We start from the raw sequence: 20,165 nt of genomic DNA, 5'->3' as shown, positions 1-20,165 counted from the left end.
AATTTTTATAGTCGCAGGGGGATACGTTTGGGAATGGGGTGTCTTCTCGGATGACTTTAGTGGCAAAGCATTACATCGTGCCGATGCATTGTTCATTATTGTCGTGGAGCAAGGTCAGCATGCCGCATACTGCAGGAGATTCGCGGGAACGGAAGCAGTTTATGAATTAGACTGCCGTGCCGATGCCAGTTTGTTGCTTTTCTTTTTTTTTTTTGAGGCGGTTTCATATTAAATTCTGATAGTCGCAGGGGGATACGTTAGGACGTGTGGCGTTTTCTCGGATGTCTTTGATGGCAAAGCATTACGTCGTGCTGATGCACCGTTCATTAGCGTCGTTGAGCATACCACATACCACATGAACCGATGCCATAGCCGCACAGCTACAACGGCGGGCACAAAAGCGTTGATTTGAAGTGCGACTGCTTCTTTAGTGTTGCATAGAGCCAACGGTGGTTTAATGTGTCTTTGCATCTGCACACCCTGTGTCAATAGTGCGCTTGACGAATTTGCATGGTGTTCGTTTTTGAGAAATAGCAGAAATGAACGGTACCGTACCTTCGATTTGGCCCGTAACTGTTGTCGTGTCTTTAGTAGTAGCTTTTCCTTATCTTCGTTTCCTTAACGTAACGTTTTCCCCGCCCCGACTTTCCCTCCTGTACGAGAACTGCGAGCGAAGAATGACAAGGCTGTTATTCACTCGTTTCGCGGTTGCGCCTATTTTACCAATTCTCTGCCTCATCTCCTTGCTCCCTCTGTACCATTCTATTTACCTCTCCTCACGACTTGCACGTTAGTAGAGCGTTAAGTGTGTAATGAAGAAAGGAGGAGAATGGCATACCGATCATCATCAAGAACAGAGGGCACGAGACCGGCGTTCGAAGACCACCATCTTGCTCTCCGCGCTCACTGTTCCGAGCTACCGCCCGTTTGTTGGACTCGCTCAATAAACATCTTTACATTTGGTGGATCGTGCTGGGTACGCACATCGTCGGCACCCTGGAACTCCGATCCCGCACGTTGCACTCGACCATGCAAGCTGACGCAGCCCAACAGCCGCCACCTCTCCCGGCCGCCGTTTGTCCCGGCCCCGTTCGCCAGCGAGACCCCCCGGTATTTTCGGGTACGGAAGACCAGGACGTCGAGGACTGGCTGTCGTCCTACGAAAAAATTAGTGGACCCAACAAGTGGGATGACGCTACTAAGTTGAGTACCACGAACTTTTACTTGGCTGGCGTGGCGAAGCTGTGGTATACGAACCACGAATCGGAATTTGAAAACTGGTCTGCTTTCAAGGAGGCAATATCTGCCGTTTTCGGTCGCCCTGCCGTGCGGAAGTTACGCGCCGAGCAACGGCTGCGCACACGGGCACAGGAACCGAATGAAACATTTACCGCCTATATTGAGGACGTACTCGATCTCTGCAGGCGCGCCGATGCCTCAATGAGCGAAAGTGCCAAAATACAGCACATCATGAAGGGCGTCGACGACGATGTCTTTCAGATGCTTCTTGCGAAGTCTCCTGGCACAGTGTCTGAAGTGGTAACTCTGTGCCACAGCTACGACGAGTTGAGAAGGCAGCGGGCTCTCACCCGACGTTCATCTCAGACGTACAATCAACCGCTCGCTGCACTGGACATCATGCCTGCCCAGCCATACCTTATCGCACAAATGAAAGAATTTGTGCGTGAGGAGGTGGCCCGTCAGTTGTCTCTCCTGCCGTTTGCTCAGCGTCAGGAGCTCCCACAACAGCAGCAACTGCAGCGACCAATCCCGTTGGCTCCCGTGCTTCGACACGTCATTCAAGAGCAGATTTCCGAGGCCATGCCGGTGCCCATTCAGCAGCAACCTGTCGCCGCGCCTCTTAGTTACGCTGAGGTAGTAAAGCGGCAGCAGCTTCAACAGCCCCACAACCCCATGGTGTGTCGTATGCTGCAGCCCCGATTCAGCCGTCCGTGACATGGTCTGCTCCCATCCCTGCAAATCCCTGGCGAACGCGCGACAACCGGCCGATCTGTTTTGCGTGCGGTGGCCCTGGTCATATCGCCCGATTCTGCCGTCGTCGCGCGCCAGGATATTCAGACGCCCGTTCACCGAACTACATAGATCGTCCCCGCTCTCGTTATGAAGATCCGGGTCCCCAACCAAGCACGTCTTCACGTGACTATCCGCAACCCACGTCTCGTCGCTCACCTTCACCCCGTCGCCGCTCCTTGTCGCCCATGCGTCGTCGACCAGCCCCTGAAAATGAGGGAAACTAGCCTCCGCAGTTCGTGAGGCAAGAACTGCGCTGTCGAAATGCTCATGTCCTCGAACTTTGCCGTCGAATATTGTCGAAGTTTTCGTAGAAGGCATCCGTGCATATGCTCTTGTCGATACCGGTGCTGCCGTTTCTGTTATAGACGCCACACTTTGCCGCAAGCTTCGGAAGGTGACCACGCCTCTTGAGATGATGCCCTTACGTACAGCGAATGAGACCCTGTTCGGCCTATAGCTGCCTGCACTGCGCGACTTATTATAGCTAAAGAACACTACATTGTCGAGCTTATCGTCCTTTCCTCTTGCTCGCACGACATTATACTTGGCTGGGACTTTCTATCGTATAATCACGCCGTTATTGATTGTGCCAGATCTGAACTTGAGCTCTTCCCCTTGTGTGACGAGTCCTACTACCCCGCTCATCAAGCCGCACACAAAATAGTCGTCACAGAAGACACAGAAATTCCGCCGACAGCAGCTGTTTTGCTCCCCGTATTCTGCAACAGCATATGTGATGAAGCTGCATTCTTTGAACCATCATGCCTTCTTCTAAATCGGAAGCCACTTCTTTTGCCTTATTCGACCCTCTCTATTTCGAATGGAACAAGCGCTCTCTGCCTCACAAATCCTCTTCCATATCCCATCAGACTGCTTAAAGGTGAATCCCTTGGATGCGTGCAACCCATTGATGTCGGCCAAATTTTTTCCGTGCAGCAAGATTCAGCTCGACGCGACCTCGACGTCATCAGTGCTCTTACCCCTTCTGATGTTCCAGCTGCTGACCTATTCGATTCGTCCATCGCAGACGGACTGTCCCCATTTGAACGCACTGCTCTTCTCCAGCTGCTCTACCAGTTCCGCGACTCCTTCGATGTTGCCCAACGTGCCCTTGGCCGAACTTCTACCATTGTTCACAACATCGACACCGGCTCCAACTCGCCAGTGCGACAACGCCCTTACCGCGTCTCCACCGCGGAACGTCAAGTTATTACCGACCAGGTTGACGATATGCTTAAACGCGACGTTATTCGCCCTTCACAAAGCCCGTGGGCATCCCCTGTGGTTCTCGTTAAAAAAAAGGATGGATCGATTCGCTTCTGCGTGGATTACCGGCGCCTAAACAAGGTCACTCGAAAAGACGTGTACCCTTTACCCAGAATTGACGATGCCCTTGATTGCCTACAAGGTGCCGAGTTTTTTTCGTCGTTAGATTTGCGTTCCGGGTATTGGCAGGTACCTTTAGCAGAGGCCGACTGTTCAAAGACAGCCTTCGTCACGCCTGACGGTCTATATGAATTCAATGTCATGCCCTTCGGCCTCTGCAATGCGCCTGCCACCTTCGAACGCATGATGGACTCGGTTCTGCGGGGTTTGAAGTGGCACATGTGTCTCTGCTATCTCGACGACATTGTTGTCTTTGCGCCAGATTTCGCAACCCATCTAGAACGCCTCAACCATGTCCTGACGTGTCTGAAAACCGCTCAGCTGCAACTAAATCTCAAGAAGTGCCGTTTTGCTGCGCGAAAACTTACAATTCTTGGTCACGTTGTATCAAAGGATGGTGTGCTTCCGGACCCAACTAAATTACGTGCCGTGACTGTCTTCCCCAAACCGACGACTCTAAAGCAGTTACGAAGCTTCATAGGGTTATGTTCCTACTTTCGTCGGTTTGTGCGCAACTTCGCCTCTATAATTGCGCCTTTGACCCAACTACTAAGCAGCGCCTCCAATATCTCGTCATGGTCTTCTGAGTGTGACCACGCCTTCTCCACCCTTCGCCGTCTCCTGACGTCACCACCTATACTGCGCCACTACGATCCTACGGCCGCAACTGAGGTGCACACAGACGCCAGCGGTGTCGGCCTCGGTGCTGTTCTCGCGCAACGAAAGCCTGGGTTCGCAGAGTATGTCGTCGCATACGCCAGCAGAACGCTCACCAAGGCTGAATCAAACTATAGCGTCACCGAGAAAGAATGCTTGGCAATAGTCTGGGCGCTTGTCGAGTTCCGCCCTTACTTATATGGCCGCACGTTTGATGTAGTTACGGACCATCATGCATTATGTTGGTTGTCTTCGTTGAAGGATCCGTCAGGTCGCCTTGCCCGCTGGGCTCTTCGACTTCAAGAGTTTGACATCCGCGTTATATATCGTTCCGGACGCAAGCATGCCGATGCTGATGCACTGTCGCGGTCACCACTATCCACCGAAACTGCGTCCATATCCACTATAGACCTTCCATTGTCAGCTCTTGACGTCGCCACCGTCTCCTCTGCACAGCGCCACGATCCCTGGATCGCTTCGCTTCTTGACATTTTATCCGGGGCACCCACTCTTTCGACCACTCGAACTCTGCGACGCCAAGCTTCGCACTTCAGCATCCGTGATGGCCTCTTGTACCGGCGCAACTACTCGCCAGATGGTAGGAAGTGGCTCCTAGTTATCCCTCGAACGCTTCGCTCTACAATCTGCGCTTCCTTTCACTCCGACCCGCAGTGTGCTCACGGTGGTGTCTTCAAGACCTATGAACGCTTACGGAAAAGGTACTACTGGCGCGGAATGTTTCGCTTTGTCCGCAAGTTCATTCGCGGCTGCCACGAGTGTCAGCGACGAAAAAAACCACCGCATCCTGCCGCAGGTTCATTGCAGCCCCTTCCATGCCCAGAACGCCCATTCGACCGCGTTGGAATTGACCTTTATGGACCTTTACCTTTGACCACGGCCGGAAACCGATGGGCTATCATTGCTGTCGACCACCTTACACGATACGCCGAAACCGCTGCTCTTCCCACGGCGACAGCACAGGACGTCGCCTCTTTCATCCTGAGGCGTTTTGTGCTTCGGCATGGTCCTCCTCGCGAACTCCTCAGTGACCGTGGCCGCGTATTTCTCTCCGATGCAATTCAAGCACTTCTCCACCAGTGCAAAATTGTACATCGGACGTGTACTGCCTACCACCCTCAGACGAACGGTCTCACTGAGCGGTTTAATCGGACTCTGGGCGACATGCTTGCGACACATGTTGCATCTGATCAATCAAACTGGGACCTGGTTCTCCCATTTGCGACATACGCGTATAACACCGCTACGCAAGTCACAACCGGGTTTTCCCCCTTCTTCCTTTTGTACGGTCGCCAGCCGACGCACACTATCGACACGTTGCTGCCATACGCACCAGATACCTCAGAGTGCACGCCCGTGTCAGCAGCGGCCCGTTACGCTGAAGATTGCCGACAACTAGCCAAGCGCTTTACTACAGCCGACCAACAACGCCAGAAAAACGCCCGCGATGATGATCACTCTCCGGCCGCAACATTCGCTCCTGGAGCACTTGTGTGGCTGCTTGTACCACCCTGCGCCCCTGGCTTGTCGTCCAAACTGCTCCCAAATTATCATGGTCCCTACCGCATCGTCGAGCGTACTTCCCCCGTAAACTATGTCATTGAGCCTCTTACGCTGCAAGGCGACCGTCGTCGACGTGGACGTGATGTTGTTCACGTAAACCGCCTCAAGCCGTACTTCGACCCTCTTGTACCCACCTGTTAGATCGCCAGGATGGCTCCACCTTTCTCGACGGGGGCAATTGTAATGAAGAAAGGAGGAGAATGGCATACCGATCATCATCAAGAACAGAGGGCACGAGACCGGCGTTCGAAGACCACCATCTTGCTCTCCGCGCTCACTGTTCCGAGCTACCGCCCGTTTGTTGGACTCGCTCAATAAACATCTTTACAAGTGACACAGTTTCTGCAATGTCTTTGCGGGGGGTTCACTGATAATTATAGCTCTAAAGACGCTAATGTAACGACGCCCAGGGAGATCCAGAGGGTACTGTGCTCATTTGACGCGATGGAAAGGCCCAAACGAGTTTCTCGCGTCGCGATTCCTCTGTTCCCCGTTTCTTCCATGTATATGCACCCCCTTCCTCCCAAGACGGCGTGCAAGACAGCAGCAGCAGCAGTGGAAAAGTCGAAGGAAGAGGCAAGGAAACCTTCGCTTTAAAAAAAATGTCTATTTCTTGGCGTAATGTCGCGTGTCGTCGGGGTGTCATCGCGTCCTTCGCGGGGTTAAATCACTGCGAGAGGCAACTGCCCGATTTCCCCACTAGGATTTCCGCCTTCAGGAGTAAATTTTATCCTGTTGCCAATGCGCGAATGCTCCAGCCAGTTTACTACCGACCTACGAGACATTTTTTTCAATATGCTCATTATTTGCGTCATCCACAGGTGTACTGTGGAGGCACTCCCTTTTTACTGCAATTTATTATTAAATGAACTTGTTTTCGAGTGATATTCTCCTATGATATTGTATTCTTGCTGTCATTTTCGTACGTAACCTACACAGAGTACTCAGGCACTCTCTAATGCTTTCAAATTTTGCCTTATTACGCCTGCCATTGTAGTGCAAATGAACATAGCTTGAACTCGTTTTCTCAGAGATAAACGCTGAATAAAGCGCTGACGTCATCCTGAACAAAATAAGGGCCATAGTACTCGATTTTCTGAGGCCTTATTCGAAAGCTAATTTTTTTTTCAGGATGTGATCTTGTACCGTAGAAACGTCCCTCAGACGTCTCTAATCTACTCGTATTTATCCTCAAGCACTCAACGCAAACTGTCATCGTTGTAACTCCATGATGTCCTTGTGGCAGGCAGCCATGACGTGTCGCGCATGTATGACCACACCGATTCATTTGGGTTGGCATGTACTATTGAGCTTGGAAAGGCCGTCCATATAACCTTATCGTCTTCCTCAATCTCTTCATACACCACGCGAGTTCTCTCATTAATCTAATTTTCAACTCACTCAGCCCTATTCCCCTTTTCCTTTTCGCAAAGTGTGTGTCTGTGGTTGTGGTTACCAAATACGCCCAATACCACTCAAGCCTTTCTGGCGATCTGAGCTACTGGAGTAGCATGCTTTCTTCAGCACGGCGCTGACGTTCAATGTGGCTATCCTCAACTACTTTTCGCGGACTTCGCCTCAACGCTTTCTCTTCAGTGTCATCTCTTATACAACTCGCTCGTGCTACACACAACACAAACATGCAATGACCATAATGAAGTACCAATTACACGCCAGTTGAAATGCTGTTGATGTACATTTCTTCTAGTTATTGGGATAGCAGTGCTACCCTGTATTTGGTGACGTTAACGGTCTACAAGCTCGCTCAATAACAGCGCTCGATATTCATAAATTGTTTTTGTCGATAGGAGCATACTGTATTTCCTCGGTATATACTTTCGGCTTTTGATGCAACTTCGCACGCATTCTGTTAGCTGACGACGACCGTTGTCGTCAGGCTACCGCCTCATTCTGAGCTTCGTCATCACCAGAGAGCACAGCGAGGTTTTTTCACAAACAAGCCACCTGATTCGAGGCCCTGTATCTCCAGCGTTCTACATTTGGGAGCTGGGCACGCTATCCACTGCGCAGCCGCCTTTCCCCGCCACCTTCAATTTATCGGCCTTCCGACTTCTCGTTTTCGTTCCTGACGCAGGCAGAACAGACGCAGAAACGATTAAAAAGTGAATATTGCTTGAGCCGCTCTGTACCGCATGACTAATTTTGGCAGGCTACTCTCATCGGAGGTCATGCGGACTGGCGGCTGTGTGTAGATCATCGCCTTAGCTTTATTGTAAACTTGCTTTCTCTGAGTCTTTCCGGTTAAAACTGAAACACCGGGAAAAAATGAGACATACCGTTGTATTTTTGCTTGTTTTGTAGGTTTAAATCAAGAACGCTCATTCCTAACTCTAAAGCAGCAACAGCTTCCTCATCAGCGACTTTCAAAAATATAAATTATGGGGTTGAACGTGCCAAAACCACTTTCTGATTATGAAGCACGCCATAGTGGAGGACTCCGGAAATTTCGACCACCTGGGGTTGTTTAACGTGCACCTAAATCTAAGTACACGGGAGTTTTAGCATTTCGCCCCCATCGAAATGTGGCCGCCGCAGCCGGGATTCAATCCCGTGACCTCTGTTCTCAGCAGCCCAACACCATAGCCAATGAACAACCACGGCTGGTCATCAGTGACTTGAACACTCCTTTAAAAATAGCGATTTCTTAAAGAAATGGCGTAAGCACACTACATTTCGGGGTCATGTCTCTGCCAATACGGGCCAACACCACAGATCGCCAGAGTACCAGGAAGCCAGCCTGCATATGGTGAAAGACGTCCCCAGCCTCCTGACAGAGCTCAAGTCCCTGTTCCAGCCAGGGGTGGGCACATTTGCCGGCACAACGGCTGCCATCTATGCACCTGAGGGAGCCAGGCCAGGTTTTTTCAAGCCTCGCCCACTGCTGTTCGCCCTGAAGGACGGGTCACCCAGGAGCTGCAACGGTTACAGCGAGAGGGCATCCTGGTTCCTGTCAAGACATCTGAATGGGCCGCTCTCATCGTACCCGTCCTCCAACGAGATGGCAGTGTTAGGTTCTACGGGTATTTCAAGGTTACCATCAACCGCGTCGCTACCGTCGAGAAGTACCCACTGCTCCGGATTGAAGATCTCTGGTCAGCATTGTCCGGTGGACAGACGTTTACGAAGCTCGACCTCAGAGATGCTTACCAGCAGCTGGTGCTAGAGGATGACTCCCAGAAGTATGTCACAATATCGACAACTTTGGGGCTCTTTCAGTACACGCGCTTACCGTATGACGTGGCCTCGGCCCCAGCCATATTCCAGAGGGAGATGGACAACCTCTTTAGGGGCATGAGGCACATGGCGGTGTACATGAACGACATCCTGGTTACTGGCAGCGACGACGGGGACTACCTGCAAAACCTGCACAACGTCCTGGCACTACTGCAGGATGCCGGCCTCAAGGTCAAGCTGGAAAAGTGCGTTTTCCTAGCCCCCAGCGTTCAGTACTTGGAACATGTCATGACCCAGGCAGGCCTAGCCCCGACTCCCCGCAAAGTTGATGCTGTGCTCAAGGCACCTAAGCCCCAGAACAGGAAGGAGCTTCAGAGCTACATCGCCCTCATAAACTTCTACAGGAGTTTTCTGCCGAACCTGTCGGAGCATCTACAGCCTCTCCATCTTCTGCTTCGAGATGGTCAGCAATGGGTCTGGAAGAAGCACGACCGGGCCTTCTAGCGCAGTAAGGAGCTAATCACCAAGGTTCCTGTGCTGATGAATTTCGATCCTGCTAAGCCTCTCGTCCTTACCGTAGATGCGTCGCCGTACGGTTTGGGAGCCGTCCTGGCACACTGGGACAAAGATGGTCAGGAACGCCCTGCCTCGTTTGCTTCTCGACGGCTTCATGCTGCAGAGCAACCTTACAGCCAGCTGAACAAAGAAGGTTTGGTCCTCATATTCGGTGTCGAATGCTTCCACCAGTATCTGTGAGGCCGGAAGTTCGAGGCGGTCACGGAACACAAGCCGCTTTTGCGGCTGCTGGGGCCTGACAAGGCAGTTCCTGTGCAAGCATCACCTCGAGTGGTACGGCGCGTCTTGAGGCTGGCAGCTTACAATTACCAGCTGGTTTGCCGTGCGGTAAAGGGACCTGAGACTTGCTGATGCCCTGAGCCGCCTGCCCCTGCCAGAGGTGCTTGATGCCGTTGCAGAACCTGATGAAGTGTTCATGCTGGAACACGCGTACCCGGAGGTGCTCACCAGATCTGCGGTATCTCAAGTGACCAGCCGGGACTCAGTCCTGTCTCAGCTGGTCAACGGGATGTCCCGTGGAGAGGAATTGGTGCAGCAGGCCTATAGCCACAAGCCACTCAGCTGAGCTTCCAGCAGGGCTACCTACTTTGGGGTTCTAGGGTGGTGATCGCACAAAGTTTCCGGCCAAGGGTCCTGCAGTTGCTGCAGGCGGGTCATCCTGGCGTAGAAAGGACCAAGATGGTGGCCCGGTCCCATGTTTGGTGGCCTGGCTGGGACCAGGACATCACTTGCTTGGTGCAGAGTTGCAAAATCTGCCAGGAGTATCAGCGAGCCTCGCGTCATGTGGAAATCACCCCCTGTCCGTTCCCACAGAGACCCTGGTCCCACCTACATGTGGATTTTGGGGGACCCTTCAAGGGCCATTACTTCCTGGTGGTGGTGGACGCTTTTTCAAAGTGGGTAGAGGTTCTACCTGTTACCACTCCATCAGCAGGCGCGACCATTGCAGTGCTACGACAGGTCTTTGCCACCCAGGGGTTGCTGGATGTCATCGCGTCCGATGATCGCCCTGCTTTCACCAGCACAGAGTACTTGGCCTGGCTGACAAAGAACGAAATCCACTGGATGATGGTTCCACCGTACCACCCTGCTTCAAATGGTGCAGCCGAGCGGGCAGTGCAAACCATCAAAGACAAGCTCAAGAAGAGCCAGACTGGGGATTTCCGGCCGCAGATTGCCCGGATACTTTTTCAGTACCGGACCATACCGCAAAATGTCACTGGCCCTGCCCCCTGTGAGCTCCTGCTGGGTTGGATGGTCAAAACACCCTTGGACGTCTTGCATCCGGACCTGAGATCCACAGTGCTCTTGAAGCAGCTGAAGCTGAAGCTGGCTGCTGACCAAGCGTGCCGTCCCGCGCCTTTGTCAGAATTGGGAGCTCCAGTTTTCGCCAGGAACTCCTGTCCTGGCCCACCCTGGTCTGCCGGACAGGTGGTGTCTCCTGCCAGCGCCTCTTCGCTGCTCGTTCGCATGCCCGACGGGGTCATGTGGCACAGACACGCCGACCATGTCAGACCTCGCCTCGGGACCTGGCCAGCACCCTCGACTGCCGCTTCTGAGTTCCATCCAGCTGGAGTACTAGCGGCAGCAGCAGTCGCTTCCAGTGGAGCACCGCCCACCTCGGAGGCGGCAACCGTTGCCAGTTGTGCGGCATCCGTTGGACCGGTGTCGAGCCTGGCACCACTTACAAGGCCGACCACTACGGACCCTGCGGATGGAGCGAGGCTGTCTCAGGCAGCACCTGGCGTTGCCACACCCGACCCATCAATACCGGTGCCCAGGCGGAGTACTCGACGGCGGAGGCCATCGGACCGTTACTCGCCTGGGTAGCAGGCACTGTCGACTTGGCTGGGACAGAGGCAGCGCCTTCTGCTCTGAACACGGACGTTTGTTTCTTTTATTTAACAAACTGGGGGTAAGGGGCTGTAGAAAGCATGTGACGCCCCCTGAGGCCTAATGTTCGTTCGCCGCCAGGCTCGGTGGCCTGCCAAGCTCGGCAGGCAACATTGGTCACTGCACTGAAATAAACACCGACGAGCACGGCTGCTCGGCGGTCAGTCATCGTTCAGCACCACCACGCTGCAGAACGTCCGTCTAACGGAGGGACCTCGAGCCCTCCCTTGTTCACGAATCCGGTGGATCGTGACAATCCTGTTATGTTGTCAGTAGATACGTGCTTGAAAGCGAGAAAATGCGAGGGTATAAAACTGACGTTCGTCTCGGAATAAAAATTGTTGTTGGAAATTAGCGTCGGTGTGTGTGTCAGTTTTCTTTCTGTTCTGCGTGCTGGTGTTTTTTGCGCTACAAGAAAAACTTCAAAATGTTACACCAACATGCCCTAATATCTACATTGATGTGCTTTAACGCACAACCAATGTGCCGACTAAGTGCCATAAATGCATATGTTTTACAAAAGACTACCTTCTTGGCGCAGACAGTTGAAACTTCTTGATACTCGGTTATTTTATAGAAACGAAATTGTTTAAAATTTTGCCCATTCAGTTACGGATGTGCATTGCCGTGAAGTTCCACAGGATGGTGAAGGTGCAATGTCCAGAATTCCTGAGTATGCCCATTGTAGAAGGCACGATAGTATATATTTTTTAACGGTACAGAAAGGCATGCGCATGCTTGTTGTTATGTTGTCCAATGAATAAACTATGATAACAAAAGGGATGACTTAACAAATGAGCAAACCTTTCCTACGTTTGAGGAAGTAAAAATAGAAAATATATTTGACGAGCGCTTCTGAAAAAACCAAAACTGAAAGCAAATTTTGAGTTTTGTGTTTCAGCCAACACATGGAAGACTGTCGAAATCAGTCCTACGTGGCGTTAAAAAAAGAAAGAAAAACGGTATCACGGCATTGCACCACTCCTACCATGATGCGGAACGATAGCTGCGAGTGATTAAACGACTCGGCCATGGCTTGCAACATTCCCGCGAGTGATACGCTTTGATTTTTACAGATACCACGTGAACTTGCACGACTGTGTCGAAAATTGCTTTTGGGAGCAGTGTCACGCCATGTGTAGAGAGTCGAGATAGGCATCAATCGAAAGCAGAGTCTCCGTACTACATAAGGCGCCGCGACTTTTACGGTAGCCGCCGTAGTTGTATCACAGCTACCCTTTTTGTCTCGAAAATTGTGTACAAATCTTTATCGTTTAAATAGGCTTCCGTTTCTGAATCTTTACCCGCTCTGGGAACAAAATTCTTGCTTACCACAGCGTGATTACAGCATTTGAATCGTGTGAAATGTCTTCCAGAACCTGCCTGTCACCTGCCTTTTTCAGTAATCTACCTGCAGCTTTTGTTATTCGCAAAAAACTCGCTCGTTCCATTGAAAATGCGACAGCTTCGTGCCGGGGCCGCATGGGGCACTTGTTGGCACGTGTACAGAAAAGCTGGATATGTGATCACTATGTGGACCGGTTCTCCGTGAAAGCGCGCGAATGTGGACTCACTCGTCTACATCTACTCTCCCATTTATTACCGGTATCAGCTCGTTCCGATTCCTAATAAAGAAAACTGTAGCTGTATCTGAAGTCGCGGTGTCTCCCCCTTTAACCCTAAGATAACCCTTCGTTTGATGAACGGTTTCCGATGCCACCACTTCAGTGGTTTTCCCTTTTTCATGCCCGTACCTGTCGGTTCCGTCACTACGTTCCGGAGTAGAGGCCTCGGCCTTCCAGCCCTTTGCTCTCTTCGTAGCCAGCTCTGTCCTCACTGGCTGCATCGAAGCGTCCACCAATGCTTGCCGGAATGGCTGTCCCCTGGCTCTTTGCTAGATGGGCCACCTTCTACTTTACACCTTTCATCTGCTTCGACTCGTGATTTGTTTCGTTAGCTAGATTTCTGTTTTTCGCTTGTTCTCTCTCGTGCTTAGCGCTAACACAGCCATAATACAAAATCCACCGATTTACCTAGGCTATTGGCTTCTATGGCGTTCCTTCTAAGTTGGTTTTATTTATTTATTTATTTATTTATTTATTTATTTATTTATTTGTACAGCACTGCTAGCCTCTAGATGAGGTCGTAAAGGAGTGGGGGAGATAAAAAAAACAGATAAAAGTGTTCATGCATTAAAAAAATCAAGACAACCCAAGTCAAGACACAAGCGTGTTGCACAAACCAACAAGAAGTTAAGAAATGCAGTCATGATAACACCTGCTACAACGTTTTGTCAAAAATGAAAGGACAACTAAAGCACACACGCACTGCTTGAAGCACTGGCGATTTCAACTGATTGCGAAAATGATTGCAACTGAAGTGCTAGCACAAATGCATATGTAGTTGGGCAATTCTGGCTGGTAGTTTTTTCCATTCGCGAATTGTCTTTAGTATGGCAGGAATATTCCTTTAATTTTGTGGCTCTATGTAGGTGGCTCTATGTAGGTGTGTCTGTGTATACTGGCTTTATCGTGGAATAGCACGTGCATGTACTTTATTCAGTCACGTTGCTGCCTCTTCTGTAAGCAATCTATACCTGCTTTCGTTTACCAGAGAACTCGCAGAAGTACGCCAACTATATAAGGGTATATGGTACAAACATAACCCCTTTCTGTTGGACAGATTCTAGTTTGTTTATGTTGCCTTGAGTGCATGTATCCCAAACAATTGATCCATATTCGATTACAGCAAAATTTAAGTTTTATATGCTATTATTTTAACCTCGTGTGGGCATGGTCGCAAGGTTTTTTTATGTAACCAAGTTGGCACATAGCTCTCTTCACACCTTCCGATATGTGGTCATTCCACCTGAGATCCGATGTTATGATTACCCCCAGATATTTGTGGCTGGTTACCACTGCAAGAGGGCTGCCACCTATGCAGTATAAGAAACTTAAGGGCTGGCGCTTCCGAGTTAGGTTCATCGCAACTGATGTTTTCTTATGGGTATTGTTGCATGCCAATCTGAGCACCACGTTGCAATTTTCTCTGAAGCATCATTAAGCACAGTCGTGTCACTGGAACTGTGAATGTCGTGATAGGTTATACAGTCGTCAGCATATAGTTAAATTTTGACGATTAGGTTGTGTACTATGTTATTATTAAAGATTATAATAAATAGAGACCCGAGAATAGATCTTTGTGGGATGCCGAACTTAACAGGTGCACGAGCCAGAGCACTATTCATCAATTCTCACACATGGCTTCGACTACACATATAAGCTTCGATCCATGGTAGGAGCGAATTATTTTTTAACAGTGGTTTTAGTTTTAAAAGAAGCGTAGGGTGCGAGATGCGATCGAAGGCTTTATCGAAATCTTGAAATATAATGTGCATTTGGCTTTGAATGTGAGCTGCTGCTGACAAATTGAGAATTTGCTCTAAGAGCGCCATCACAGTACAAAGTCCTTTACGGAACCCACATTGGCTATATGATTATGTTATCATTTTCAATAAATGTCGAAATATGATTCAAAATAATATGCTCAAGGATCTTAGAACACGTACAAAACAATGATATTGGCCTATAAGTCGATAGTGATGAGTCATCTGCTTTATGTATGGGTGCAATTTTTCTGCATTTCCAATCAAAGGGAACGTCTGCTTTTGATAACGAAAGGTTAAAGATAATATGTAAGCATTTACCGCACCATTCGACACACCTGACGAGGAAGGCATTAGGTATACCGGCAGCACCTGCATATTTTTTTGCCAATGTTGAGCAGAAGAGACAGAAGGGGGGCCTTGTTCAGATACACAGACGTTGTTAATTGGATGCCGATGGGCCAGTGAGTTGAAATGTGCCGTTCAACCATCATCATTGGTGGGTACAGAACAAAAGAAATTGATTAAAGGCTGCCGCAACTTGCGGTTCTGACGTTATCGTTTCGCCATTTATACATAGCTTTTATGTTGTTTTCTTTTTAGAAGACAAATGCCAAGAGAACTATTCTGGGGCCGTGAGCAAAACGTTTTTCGTAGTAAATTTGAAATAGTAGTCTTTGTATCTCCTAATGCAGTCCTTTGCCTGCGCACTTAACAATGAAATCTTAGTTTGGTTAGCCGCCGAAGGGGACAACCGGGTTCCTTTTCTTAACGTTTTTTTTTTAATTTGAGTTCTGCTGAATGACTTCTTTCGTCATCCAAGGACTAGTATTTCGTATCGTATTTGTTTCGTCATAGTTGGTACAATATCCTTCCCGCAGTTCAATACAACTCTCTTGAAGAAGCACCACAATGCCTCAATAGAGCAATCGGTTGCACCACTTAAAGCAACAAAATCAGAAAACGAGCAGTTCAACAAATCTAGAATGGCAAAGTCATTGGCGCGTGTGAAACTCGGGACTATGAGCCCTTCCTTGTTTTTGCTAGTAGTAGAACCACATATGAGATTTAACGATATTATCTTGTGGCTTGATATGCCGTCAGTGACATGCGTGACCGGATTTCGGCAAATTAGGCTGCTACTCACCAGGAAAGTATCTAAAATTGATTTAATGTCTTTTTGAATGCGGGTAGGCTCCTTCACCACTTGAGTGAAGTTGTGGAAAAAGTTTAAATGTTGAAACGGTTCAACTGCAGTATTTAGGCGTACAGGGAATTCACTGTCCCAGTTGGCAGCGGGAATATTAAAATCACCAGCAAGCAGAGTGTTACAAGAGGGAATGCTAAGAGAATGCAAAGGTCCAGTCATTGTTTGGTGGGTGGTCAAATTTTGCAATTATCAGGTGAAAACGCTGTTAGAAATAGCTTAATCAGAAAACACTCAAAACCAGGAATGCAGGAAGTCTAGTTACATGCAGTGATGCTCGGAAAATATTTGATACGGCACCACTCCAGGAATTCCTGCCTTTGCAGATCATTCTGTAGCTTGCCGGTAATATTTCGTCGCTGTTGACATCAGTGTGCAGCCAGCTTTCTGTTAAGATCACTATATGTGGCTAATGTGTGAGCAAGATACTTTCCAGGTAAACTATTTGATTAACGATGCTCCACGCGTTTAGTTGAAGGCACACAAATGAGTCATTCCCGGGGGGTGTAGTTCACGAACTGCGTTTGTCTTGCCGGCGCAGTGGAACCCGGATGTTTCGGTCCTCATCCCATTCGAACATGTCATTGCCTATCTTAAGCTCATTTTATATGAGCTTGACTTTATGGCCGGTTTTTTGTTAGCAGCGGCACTGTCCCAGAGTTGCTTTCTTTTCTTTCTTGTGTTTGCGGAAACATCCTGGGAAATAGAAACGCATTTGGGTTTTAGCTTAAAGCAATTTTTTAGAATATTTGTCTTCTCTCAGTGATGGCAGAATTTTACGATTACCGGTCGAACTTTGTCAATATGTTTCCGTCCAATTCTGTGTATATAGGCGTTCAATTGAGCTGGCATGTGCACCCAGCGTTTCTGTAAGGACGCCTTTTAGGACAGATTCCTCTAGACCATCGTGTGTCTCGTTTTCTTTCTGCTCAACAGCAAACACAGCAAAATAATTATGGCGACTGCAGTCCTCTAAGTCCGGAAGTATAAGTTCTAAGCTCTGAACCTTCTTCTCCAAGCTGCGAGCTACAGAACATACTTCATGAATAGCTGAAGCCGAGTTTTCAAACATTTTAAATCGTGATTTAGTTTCGTCTAGCCTGGTTTTTATCTCTTTCGGCCCCTCGAACAGTTCACCTAGAAGCTTCTCAGTTGATGGGCCCGGGTTAGGCACGACATCGGCACTGAGCATGAGCAACGAAGAAACGGAGCTGGAAACAACCGTACAAAGTCTACACGTAAACTCAGGGCACGTCAGCGGTAACAAGTACGGATTGCAGGATTTAAAGGCATAGGTATAGGTTTACTAACCGGTACAAGAAACGTGAACGGTGTTGAGACTGTGCTGACTGAAGGCCAGCTGACGTGCCCACTAAAGAACCGCTATGGTGGCAGGCTATTTGAAGCTCCAGTTTGATGACGTTGACAAGCTCCTCCGTGATGCCAGCAACATATTTTCCGTGTAGAATACCTCGCGTGCAGGATTGGCTTAAAATGTCGAAGCGTTGATGATGAAGCATGTCGTGTCTTGGTCCGCGCTGACCATCACTTCCAGGTCGAGAAAAAATATTTGTACAAGAAATATGAATGGGTTTGAGACTGCTGATCGAAGGCCAGCTGACGTACCTACTTTTAACGGGTATTTTGCACTCCATACGACGTACGCTAGGGCTCCTCTTCCCATCCTTTGCGGCGATTTTGCATCTATCGCATCAATGGCGATGCTTTTTGAGTGGAGATTTGGGCTGCCGCAAATCCATAGAAATACGAAGTCGCAGAGGACGAAGGTATCGAGAGCAACCTCGAACAGTTGCGACGCAGCTGTTGTACCTCGACGCTTTATTCAGCAGAGGCCGCGCGCTGAAGAGAATGACGCTGGCCATGAGAATGAATATACAGATGAAGGGCGAAGATAATGCTCAGTTTATTTTGTGAATGCTTTAATTTTCCTTGCTCAGGCCGGACAGCCGAGAGATCCCTGCTAAAAGGGAATAACCTGTTCACGGGATTTACCACGTGTTCTTATATTTTATCGTGTTACCTTTCGTTGCATTAAATACCTTATGTTCAACGGGTTAGGTTAAGTTATGTAGAGTTGGGTGAAGTGAGCCTCGCTTCGTGCAAGCGGTCTTGTTAGAAGAGGTTAGATTGTATTACTGTAAATTAATTTTCCTTGTGAAGGCCCGACTGATTACATAGCGGCATGTAGCCTTTTAGATCTGATGAGAGTGCATAAGTGAACCTCGCGTTCTGCTATTCTCGTTCCCTGAGACGCACTTAGTATTCGGGGATTTCTATTTCTTGTTACATTACTGAATAAAATTACGCAATTTCAGATTCTGGAGCAGTCCCGCGTTAAGTAGGACAGGGAGCCGAATTAAGGGCCGTTTTGAACAGCACCTCAATACCTCGATTTATTTTCGGGGTTATGTGCCTCGCTAGTGATGAACATATATAGATTTGCAAGGACTTTAGTGAACTGCTTCTAAATATACTAAGATTGAAAGAAAACAGAGGCGTTTCGTCTCCTTACTTCCTGTGAAATAATCTGTAATCAGTGATCAACCAACTATGGCCTCACCGCACAGCATTCAGCGGACGGACTGACCCAATAGTCACGGTTACAAAGGGCAGTAACCTGTGACAGCCGCCTGTGACTTACTTGAGTGCGTTGACAACCATCCGGGTGCCTTTGTGTGTTTGTGGGAGTTTGGGCAGTGAACGGAACTTCGAACTCGCGAGGGTTTGCTGGAGGGAGCGCGAATCAAGCGCATCTGTTTTTCCCCCCCATGCCCTGGTTATCCGCAATTGGGTTGTATTTCTCATAATTGACCCACTTAACGAAAATGCCCAGCGATTAAAGATTAATTGATCTTCCTGATGTATAAGCAACATCGCTTGTACCATGAAATGTCACAGCAAGTTGTTCTGTCTTTAATTTTTTTCTTTCAGGCAGGAAAAGCCATCCACCAAAGACTCATGGTTTTACCTGCGGCAAGTATACACGTTACTGAATCTGTAGTACCTGCTTGCGCTATTCTGGTAAACTTGCCATATTTGTGATAATCATTGTATTTTCCGACTTCTTTGGGTCAACAGAAAATGCGAGCTTGCCTAATATGGCGGGCAGTCACCCAGCTTGCAGAACGAACCTGGAAAGACCCTACCCTGTAGCCGCCAGGGTATGCGACGCACTTGGAATGGAGCTTCTGCCGGGTACTGTGGAGAACAAATTTATCACGAACATTATTAAGCACTACGAAGACTACACGCACCGAGGGAGAGATAGACTTTACTGGCTCGACGTTCCTCCACCAAGGTTTGCATACGCGGCTTTCTTGCTTTTATATTATTATGCATTACCGCAATGGCATTACAGGCAGAACTCGCAATGTTTGTAGATATACGTGTAAGGACAAATGTGGGACGATCCCGAAGACAGCGAAGTGCGAAACTGTGGGCAGATCTCGATAACAGTGCAGTCCAAAACAGCGTTTCAAAGCTCTAAGTGTCACGAGATAATAATGCGAGAAAGTGCCACGTCACGCCCACCCAAGACGTTTCAAATAGAGATTTTGGCAGGGGAAGAGTGAAAATAGGCACTTGACTTACGTTACTGACATTTGAAACAGGGACTTTGCCACGAGTGAAGCATGCGTGTGATCATGACTAAGTGGTGAGGGCGTTGGGCTTCTACGCCAGAAGAGAGAGGTTTGATCGCACCTTATGTCGCACACTTCCTGATGTCCCTGTGGTAGACTTCACCTATGTTGAAAGCGGATCGAACAAAACTGGATGTATGTTGAGCGTACCACGGAGTTGTCAAAGTGGGCGTAAGGATACGCAGTATTGAAACGCCACTTTAATATACGAGAATGTGCTAGGTTGCCCATAACGCATGAGCGCAGATGTCGAGACGTCACAATAAGTACACAAGCTTCCGGGCCTTGTTTTACATGTTCTTGCGTAAGTACGGCGTCCTGCCAATATTATCAAAATAATGTAGACATCACCACCGTTGATGTGGATGTCCAACAATGCCGCAGAACGTGTTGAATAATTTGCAGGAATAAAAGTGGTTTTGGTAATTCGAATGCCTGAGCTGCGGAACGTTGCCTTTCGCTTCTTTTCATTTTGTGATTGCTTTAACGCCACGAGTGCAAACGTGCGTGAAACTAGGACTGCACTATATTCCACTTCATCGTCACGACACTCCATACCACGTCACTCCTTGTCTCTCACGGATGTTCT

At 48.9% G+C, this 20,165-nt stretch overlaps 1 protein-coding gene across 3 annotated transcripts in view; it reads left to right on the top strand.

Moving 5' to 3' along the window:
* The window catches only part of LOC135921310 (uncharacterized), a 143,371-nt gene that overhangs the window by 112,790 nt on the left and 10,416 nt on the right, over positions 1 to 20,165 (top strand). For all 3 annotated transcript variants that reach the window (XM_065455637.1, XM_065455638.1, XM_065455635.1), the window contains 2 exons: positions 18,867 to 18,908; positions 19,014 to 19,233. In XM_065455637.1, coding sequence (XP_065311709.1) covers positions 18,867 to 18,908; positions 19,014 to 19,233 — 262 coding nt within the window. The remainder of the gene's footprint in view (positions 1 to 18,866; positions 18,909 to 19,013; positions 19,234 to 20,165) is intronic.

Source organism: Dermacentor albipictus, chromosome 1 (assembly GCF_038994185.2).
Source record: "Dermacentor albipictus isolate Rhodes 1998 colony chromosome 1, USDA_Dalb.pri_finalv2, whole genome shotgun sequence".
Lineage (NCBI taxonomy): Eukaryota > Metazoa > Arthropoda > Arachnida > Ixodida > Ixodidae > Dermacentor > Dermacentor albipictus.
The sequence above is the reverse complement of the archived record's forward strand: the minus strand, read 5'-3'. Positions and strand labels throughout refer to the sequence as shown.